Genomic DNA, 10217 nt, shown 5'->3' with positions numbered 1-10217 from the left:
GGTTGTTTTCTGTGTGAAAGGGTGAATTAATACTATTTGTATACCAGGATTAAATATAAGTAAAAAATTAAACAACGAATTGGTATTTCATATTTTTATTTTTTACACTTTACGTCGGTGACCGTAAACGAATTTTACTACATCGCTCCATCATTTCAATTACACGTTAGAATGATACTAGAACATAAATATTTTTTCGTATTTTATTTAAGATCAAATAGATAATCTTTTTTACACCCTAATGTAACGATATCATTTAATTTAATTTGTCATTATATTAAGCAAAAATATAACAAATTAAATTACAAAAAATAAAACTTACAATTAATTATACTCTTTATCGGAGAGAACAATTATCTAAAAGCTAAAAATCATTGCAATTACAATTTATAAATACTCGTAACAAAAATTGAAGGAACTAAATATTTTGAATTTTTACTAAATTAATACAATCACATTATGTTTATCAACTAAAAATAAGTACTCAATGTCGTACAATATATTATCTATTAATTCTTTACGTTATTACATTTGGCTCCTGATGTCACCTATGCTTAATGAGAACGGTGCTGAAAAGCTGAACATAGTTTATAAGATTGTGCCTAGCGGCGTAGAGAAGCCAGGATAAACGAATTTACTATATAACGAAGTGATTAAAGCATAAGGTAAACCACAGAACCGTAAACGATCAAATATACAAAACATATTCCCTTTGAACTTTGTAAAACACTCATCATAACCATTTCGTCAATCGCAGGACCTACACATTAACAAATAACAAAACTTAATTACAAAAAAAAACGTTTCAATTAAAACTTTAACAAAATCACTCTAATACTGCTGAATTTGTACGAATTAGGTAAATATTGAACGTAATCTATGGTCACAAGTCACAACACAAGCTCGGAGAGAACATCATCATTCTTCAGATCAGTAAAACAACGCGAACGCGATGATGTGAAATTATTTCATTATCATTTTTGGCACATGTATTTACGTTTCATACAGACAATTGTTTATTTATTCAATACATGACCTTATTATATTATCTACACGTGAATCCGTTACATTTAAATACAAAAGTGCGCGGTGTTTGCATGTTTCCATTTTAATGTTGCCAGCGTAAACGGAATGAGAAAAAAGCAATATAAAATCTGTTAAAACTATTACAATATTTTAATCATATTTAATCGTTTAATATATAAAATCCCTGTAATGATAATATTGTTATTATGAAGTGACGCTATGTGTTACTACTGTATGTAGGTATGAGGATTCAACTGCGGCTGTACTGTATGTGTAATGTACAATATTTTTTATAAAATAGAATCGTAAATAGTGTTCAGTCTTCTGTTGAGAGATTTTCATGTTTCGACGACTATAGTTAATTAATTTGGATCAAAACTTGTTTCGAGAAACATCGTTGTTTGAAAGTAATGAAACTGTCATAGAACGTAAATACTGTTAGATTTGGGTATAGCGTATGAAGAAAACGATATATTTAACAGATATACTTCATTATTATACAAATTATATTTACAACAGGTAAAATCATGTATTCTAACTAACCACACGGTATCTCTAGTGATCACTGTATACATTTATCTAAAGCCAGATAGTATTGAACCTTTTATACTAACTTTCATTATTTACTAAAATCTTGAAAGCTCCTTTTTATTTGAACATTGAGTGCAGATACATTATTTGTCTAATCATGGCGCGCACTGTCATTGTATTCTTCCAGTGTTTCAAATGTTTATCATATGGGGTCATGCAACTTGCAATCATCAGATTATCGTGCCGGTCGAAGGTAATCAACATTAGACGGCAATAAACAGTAGTTATTCTCGATAATTGCAGTTATACCCCGGTCTTACGAGTAAAGAAAAGGTTTGAATATTTATAGACAACTAAATTCATAGTATTGCGCCAGTTAGTGCTGCTATCTGGTTATACTGTATTTTGTGACGTATTCATGTGTGTGTGAGTGTGTACGTGTGTGTGACTAGTGCGTCGCGGACCTCCTGTGACGTCATGACGTGGTGCGTCCCCTCACTCGGGCCAGCTCACTGAGCTCACTGATTCACATCACTAACACTACAACAATTACAAATACACTACTATTTACCATTTTAGACACATATAATGTCCCCTTATTTACTGGTTAATTCAAAAATTTATATCCCATTAATTTTTTATCAATAACTATTTACATTTAAAAATTGTTTATCATCGAATTATAAACTATTATTACGAAATATTTTACAAACTTTGGTGAAATGCAGAAGTGAATTCGCACGTATAACGTATTATATCTACATTAGGTTCACTATCAATCGACAAATCAATGCAATTTATTTAATAAAAATCGTAAGAAATTATAGTACATTATCTAAAAATAGGGAATGTAACGGAATGTTAACAATAATGAAATTCGGAATGTCTTAACGATAACAATCACAACACCTTTCATACTTATTGCACTCCTTCAAAATAAATTATCGCCTATCACTTACGCGACATTAATATACATTTACAATATTAACACATCTTTTAAATATAAATTTAACTAATTTTAATGTGGACGTCGCCGGTCGCGATCCCCGGAGATTTCACAAAATACATCCTAATACAAATTACGTTATCCGTAAAACTGAAACTTTTCTAGTGTATTCATAGTAAGTTCCAATTAAGTATTGCACATTTAAAACAATAGCAATTATACACGGCTCATTAGCTACCGTCCGAGTTATTTAAGCGAGTTTTAGGTTCCAATCGAAATATTACACTATGTGGCCTCCCGCCAGATCTTCAATTTTGCCTCGCGAGTGATATCTACATAATATACAAATTAACAAATAATAGCTAACATCGCAGAAATACCAAAAACGACTTCGTCCGTTTACGGCACGCGTTACACATTTTTCATATTTCTGTGACTTACACCAATTTAGATATAAGGAGTCACCTCACCGCTGTGGCGTGTCGACATTTAAAAGTTGTTCAAGTTTCACTATAGTACCACTAAGCACACCGACTTGAAGTTCTGCTAGTGATCGACCACAAGATATAAAATTAATTTCTAAAACACGTAATTAAGATTCTTTACGACTTATTAATACACTAACTAAATTCCAGTTTTAGTCCGTCAACAGATATAATGAGCGGGCTGCTTCAGATGTAGTTGGGCTGCACGCGGCAGCCGGAGCAGTGGCTCCCGCTCGCAGAGACACTTAACGTTGTGTAACAGTTGAAGGTACAGTGCATATCGAAGACGTATGATGGTGGCGGACGGCTAGTGTCGCCTAGTCCTGTCCGTTGTGATGCAGCAGCGTGCGGGTGTCGGGTGGATGCGGCGGGTGTGAGGGCGCGCGGTATGAATCTCCCTCCTCGTCGGCTGAGTTTTCCTTTGATCTGTCGCTCTTACAATCTTCCTCTTTCGTGACTCCCGACAGCGAGTCCAGAGCCATCGGCATCGACTGGTATAGTTCCCTCGCTTTCTCACTCGGCGGGAGTAGATGCAGCATGTTCAGCGGCATCGGAAACCCGGGAGGGAACTCAGGGTAGAACCCTTGCTGGAATGGATTGAACATGGGATTCGAGGCGATGTCTGGCTCGGAACTCGCCGGTCTTTGGCTCGCATTCTGGTGCTCGTCTTTCTCGTGGTGTTTGCTTGAAGGTTGATTGTTGTTGTTGTTGCCGGAGTTGAGATTCAGCACGTCCAGAGGACCGCCGATACAGTCTTTCCTCAGCTGCTCTAGCTTTAGGCTTTTGCCATATTTACCGCGCACGTACATCAGTAGTGAATTGTAGGGGATCCCGAAGATCCGGGACGCTTGGCTTGTCGTCATCTTCTTGTTCCACACGTGTTGCAGCGCCTCCGTCAGCTCAGCGTTTGTCCACGAGCGAGGAGGGCCGCCGCGCGGCGCACTGTGCTGACCTTTCGGTCGCCCTGAGAAAGATAGATAACTCGTGTTATTGCGGCTCTTAGGTTTCGTGACAACCGAACAGAAATATTTAGTTAACTAATTACATAAGAAACAACCGCGAGCGCGGAGTTGTGTGATTTATGATCGGCGAAGTGCAGGCACACCGGCACGACATGTGCCGTGTGCCGCGCGCCACCGAGACGGCATTACGCGAATGCACCATTATCTAATAACCATGTTTCGGCGGAGCAATAACTGTGTACCGAGCGGTATTCCGAGCTAGCGAAATGAGCGGGTTGCGGCGACATTTTGTTGGCGGCGATTTGTCATTAATTCGATACGGGCACGCGACTATTACGGCGGTTTGTCAAAAAGAAACGCGGACATGCATACGCCGGCGACGTCGCCCCTAACTTTATAGTTTTATAATTTCAACGGAGCACGTTAACTCGATTCCGATCAGATAATTCGAGCAACATTTCGGGACGTCGGAGAAATGATATTTTATTATGGAAATTAGTTTTTCTTTTAATAGTCGTCGCGGGTCACGCGAGCGCGGTTGAAAATTAAAAAAGGATGTTTTCCATTTGTAGCTCGTTAGTGAGGAGGGAGCTGCGACGGGCTGCGAGTCGGCGACAGCGGCGTACGTGTCGCTGTCTCGAGCGATGGGCGCTAATCGATCGGGACTATTGTGCGGTCGGAGCGCACCGCCCGCGCAGCCCGCCGCCACAGCTGGGAGCGCATTCAAAGCATACGTTAGACTCGCCGTCTGTTCCCCTATGAGATACGCTATCAGATCGTCTTAATAAACATTTGCTCGGAAACAATGGGCGTTTAACATTCGCGCGGTGCGATTGCGAGTCCACTCGATGTGTGATGGGGATGCGAACATGCAGTTTGTGCATTATTGCGCTGCGATGCATTGTTGTATACTGGCGTGCTCCTACTATTCCTGATACGAGTAAAGTAGCACTTGTTCCATTGTTGGAGATAAGTTGAACATGTGAGCCTTACAAATGGCGCCCTATCAACAACTAACTTTCAGACAACTTGTACTTTATAAGGATGGAAGTTTTGAAATGTCTGTCTTTACTTTTCGGCACCTAAGTAGACAGAATCTTTAGTATCGGTAGCTTAATTAGGGTGTAAAAATTGTTCGAACCTATCCCTACTGATCTATATCTAGATAGTTTTATAACACGGCTATATTTTTTCAACGACCTAGTAACTCCAAACTCCGGAAAGATTTACGAAATATAAAAAAAATAGAGATTGAACTTACATTTCTTTTTAACATTGGTGAAGAGCTGTGCATCGAGTGGTGGTGGACGATGTTCTACGTCCATGAGGGGGTACATCTTGTGCTCCATGCCGGGCGGGAACAAGCCCAGGGGAGAGTCCATGCCGAACACTGTTGACAAAATACATTCACGTTAGTAAAACTAATCGTAAAACATCTTGGTCTTTAAAATAGATTTTGTTTTGTGGTATTTAAAATATGGTTTTAAATTGGTTTAGAATTCTTGTTTTATAAGTATTTTGAATATTAGTCTTCAGTATGGAATTGAAAATATTTCTTTTGTCATTATCTTTTGTGGTTGGTTAAAATTCTCTCAAAAAGGTAGAATTCTCAAACATGATAAGTTGTCACCTACATATTATATACATTTCTTAAAATTATCATTTTACGTTTATACATAAATAATATACGTTTTATTTAGTTTTGTATTTTACACTGACCTTATAGAAATACAAATAGTTACATTTTCTATTTCTCGGGAGTCGGACTAGTATTGAAAATAGGTAAACTAACATAAATCGATACTAACGTTGCCATTAAACACAGTGCTGATTGAATAGCATAAATATTTAATATGTAGAGTAAGTTATGAATAATTTATACACCGGATAGCGCGAAAGTATAGCGTTGAAGGCTCGCTGTAAAACTGCAACTGTTTAGTGTTGCTACTCGACGCTAGATGGCGTTAGGTGTTTTGAAAGTGCTACGCTCGGCAATGTAACGATATCTTATCTTTTCAAAATGGTAACGAGGCTTTGTAAGTAATTTTATTACTTGAATATTGAGTAATTTCGACGTTTTATATTATTGTACTAAAATATTGGTTTACTACTTTACTAGACCGGAGATTCAAGCAGCCAAACTATAAAAGTTAAATGCGATATATCCTAGAGTTTGATTTAAAAAGACGAAACCCGATCAAATAATGCTCAAACACATTTCCACAAGTACTCTCCTACCGACTATAATTATCTGCAATAGCATAAATACGTATCTTTTAATTATTTCATCGCAGTACTGAAGGGCTAGGGCTAAAGTGGACTATAACAAGTATGGAATGTAAATAGCATCTCGGCTAGGTGTCGACGTCCGCTAATCGGATGCGACAAATCGATACTCGGTGCTTTATTGCGAGACTCGCGGACGATGCTTTTGTTCTAGCAGTTTAGCATAATATGTACTGCAAGATGGTAGTAGAAATGTATGGAGATGTTGAATTGAAACGTCATTATATAGTTAATTCGTTCAGTAATTAATAGTTTTGATATATTTGCTTAAAATTATGCTGATTTGATGTCGAAGAAATATGTAAGATAATCTTCCTTGGGAGTTTTCTAGAAGAATCAAATATATCAAATCGCGTTAAGAGCGATGTGCTCTACGGTTTGATTATTCTCATACTTAAATGGGAAGCCGTCACCATCATAAATATGTGCCGGTTGCGTCTGCTTATAAAAAGGGTATCCGATGAATTAAATAAATATATGAAAATATCTGTCAAAATTGGCAATCTAAGCAATAATAATTCAGTTTTTGAAAAATAAGTAGATATTTTAAGTTCATATTAACAATTCTGCACTAAGAATCTATCTGTGTATTGTCTGAGAAACAAATTATTCATTGGCATATCTATTCCGAGAGTCTTCACGATAATTGTCATCGAGTTGTTACATTTTACAATAAACTGTGTAACCGCTCGATATCGGTCCAGACGGTTTCTTCTCAAACCTCTTGTTTCTAACTATTTATACAATGACTACTGTAGCCGCTCGATTTCTATATTCAGTGTACACTGTACAGTGCTTTAATGATAGATTAGACTCTTATTAGAGATAGTTTCTATGCTTAGATAATTATAAATTAATTATTATAACGGGTTCCAATAAATCACAATATACTTAGATAATTAAGTTACTATAATATTGTAAAGTTAACCTTTGATAGTAAGGACAAATAGACAATAATAAAATTTGTTTCCAGCAGTAGAATACTACTAATTATTAGGCTATCATTTCTACTGGGAAATATTCGAAAGAATACTACAGGAGACCATCTTTCTTCTAAACATTTTTAAAGAAACATAAGGTTTTTTCAACTGATGAATAGAAAACTCAATCTAAACATAACTTTAATATAATCTTACTATCACTTGCAAGATAGTTACAAACACTATTAAAGTCATTCAAACAGCTCAATATCAAACATGAATAGGCTGAATAAGCTTGAACATGTTTACCACATCACTGCTTATCATTCACTCTTTCACTCATATGAAAACGTAATTATAAAGTAGCTTTCTTTAGCTATAATAGTTATTTTATTCACAACCGCTATTTAAGGCAGCGTTTCTTAACATTCTAGTCCACAGACCTTAGGAAATCAAGCAAAAATTTTAAGACCTCTGAATAATACACAGAACGGTATTTTGCTGCCGAAAAAGGCAGCGTTTTGTTACTTGGTGGTAGTCTTTTTATCCCGTTGCTGTCCCACTGATAGCCAAGAGTCCTCCCCCAAACAAGTGACGATTAAGGCCTTGAGTCTACCACGCTGGCCAAGTTCGGGTTGGGGGCTTTGATGCATTTGATATGATAGACTTTAATTATTCAAAGTCTTACTAAAAGACTATTTTCCCACTCTCGGAACTTAATAAGTCCTCAGATAACTGTTAAGAAACATTGATTGAAGTCATAATCCGATGTTATCGTAAAGTAAACGTCGGTTCATCTAATTAGGTAAACGGCTACACGTATTAAAGCGATATGTGGGAGCATACATATTTTATTACCCGGCTTGAGCTTCGATTACATTCGCTGTATGTTGCATTAGATTATTATGTTGCTTTTTCTGCGTACATACTAGCGTTTTGCTGTAATTTTACTGCTCTTTCGAAGATCTACAGACATAAGTGTTGCCTTTATTTGTTAGGTGTGAAATAAGTTTTAGAATTGATACCTATGCTTTAGAGATAAAATTCATTGAAATGTTTGGTACCTATTGGATTTTTCGCGGCTTTTGGAGTTAGGTAGACTGATGATAATATTTGTATGTTTAAAAAGTAAGTATGCTAAAGTTCCGAGTATCTATGTAAATTTTCTTTTCTTACAGCTGGACAAATGTCTTAGGTCTTGCAAGTAACGTCTTTAGTTGTCGCTTACGTTTATCTTGAACCAAGTTGATACATAGTGCTTGAAATGTTTTCATACAATTCACCAGCCTTATTATATACTAAAATACATATTTCTAAATAAATGATAATCCGACGTTTTAATTAAATATCAAAATGTTTTGGTGTAAAATTGCGTTGCGCTAAATTAATTAAGATTTCCGCACGCAGTGTCTTTGTAACGTCGGCCACTTTTACTACTGACGGTACTAACGAACCGTTAATACACGTCACTAGTTAGAGCACTGCGATCCAGTCCGCGACTCGTTATTTTGCATAATTACCGACAATCAATAAGCCCACATTCGTATCGGGTGGAAGCTTAAAAATAAACGTACTTATATGTTGATGTAGAAAGTTGGTTCTGTACGCTTTATTGCTTCTTTATTCTTTATTAACACATAAAATGTGTATCCTCATATAGTATTACCTACTCCTTGAAACATTTTTAAATGTTGTGTAAATAATCCCGTGCATTATAATTACTATAAATGATGAAATTATAAATTATGCAGTATTTGCTGACAAAAGTCCAGGTATTCTATGCAATGGCATTACAAAATATGATATGAAAATGAACTTGACAATAGTCTATTCTTGTAAAATCTAATATCTCAAATTTTAGAATGATAATAGTTTAAGTTAATAGAAGATCGTTGACACAGGTGCTTGAAAATCTTAGCTATATATAACTAATTAAGCACGGTAAACGTTCTTAATAGACAATTAAGGAACCCTAATAAACGTAGGCAAATCTAGATCGAGATGTAAGTACACTGGACATTTTTAATTGGCTTATTTTTACAGTCTACGTGTCGCTGTAAGATATAAAAATAAACCTAGAATTGATCATAGTTTATAGATTTTGTCTTTTATATTAATCATCATAATTATTATATTGTTTTATATTTAGGACGCCCGTGCAAGGTTGATTGATAACTTGCAATACAGTCGTAATCTAGTCACAATAGGATTTCTTTAATGTTTGTTACCAGTTTTATACATGTACCTATGTCAATATTTTTCTTTAGAAAACACGCAATTACACAAATACACAGTTAAGTATAACAGTCCTATAGCTTTTATTTTCATTCAGAATTATTATAGATTGTAAAATTCCAGATTCGTAAGCATGTCGTGATAAAAATAGTCGTTAACTTAATAGTAACCAACTGCTGTGACGGCGTTTCGTAAATATTTTTTTCTGTCATCATATTTTGTGATATTGACGTTTATAAGTTTAAATCTATTTCACATTTTACGGCTACATCTCATTTCGAATATAATCCGAAATCAATTCTGTCATCGAATCAACCGAAATATCGATTTCGAAATAAGAGCAACTTAACGCGAAAGTTGCAAAATTTTGAAACTAATTTAACGTCAAATTTAAAAAAGAAATTGTTAAAAATGGTGTTATCTGCCTACATTGTGAAATAATTGTTATGACGATCTAGAGTCTAAATGTTAGAACCTAACTATAGCAAGTAGTGTCGTTTTCAGTATGATTATATTACGTCACAATTTCTAGCAGAATAGCGTAAACCTTGCGGTCAATTAGTCGTAGCGCAGTCGGCTCGCTTGACGCTTTCTAATTCCGGTCTCTCGGACCCCTTCAGAGAGCTATTCGACCATAAACAATGATTTACGAAACACACCCGATAACCAGACGCTCGCGAACTCGCAATACGTTAGCGCCGCGATTCGATCCGACCTTTTTTCCACTAATTTTCACAACGCAATTTTTAACAGATTTTCGCAATACACTTAGGTCGTTAACAAAGTTTTCACGATACTATTAATCTGATTTAAATGAAAACACCCG

At 35.8% G+C, this 10217-nt stretch overlaps 1 protein-coding gene across 1 annotated transcript in view; it reads right to left on the bottom strand.

Annotated features, from left to right (window-relative positions):
• Nucleotides 1-79: 79 nt before the first annotated feature.
• lov (BTB/POZ domain-containing jim lovell protein) overlaps nt 80-10217 on the bottom strand; it is a 29443-nt gene continuing 19305 nt past the window's right edge. Inside the window, exons 2-3 of the mRNA XM_076124284.1 lie at nt 5212-5340; nt 80-3952 (exon numbers count right to left, since the gene is read on the bottom strand). Of these exons, the coding sequence (XP_075980399.1) occupies nt 3306-3952; nt 5212-5340 (776 nt within the window). The 3' untranslated portion in view covers nt 80-3305. The remainder of the gene's footprint in view (nt 3953-5211; nt 5341-10217) is intronic.

This window comes from Anticarsia gemmatalis, chromosome 16, assembly GCF_050436995.1.
Source record: "Anticarsia gemmatalis isolate Benzon Research Colony breed Stoneville strain chromosome 16, ilAntGemm2 primary, whole genome shotgun sequence".
NCBI lineage: Eukaryota > Metazoa > Arthropoda > Insecta > Lepidoptera > Erebidae > Anticarsia > Anticarsia gemmatalis.
The sequence above is the reverse complement of the archived record's forward strand: the minus strand, read 5'-3'. Positions and strand labels throughout refer to the sequence as shown.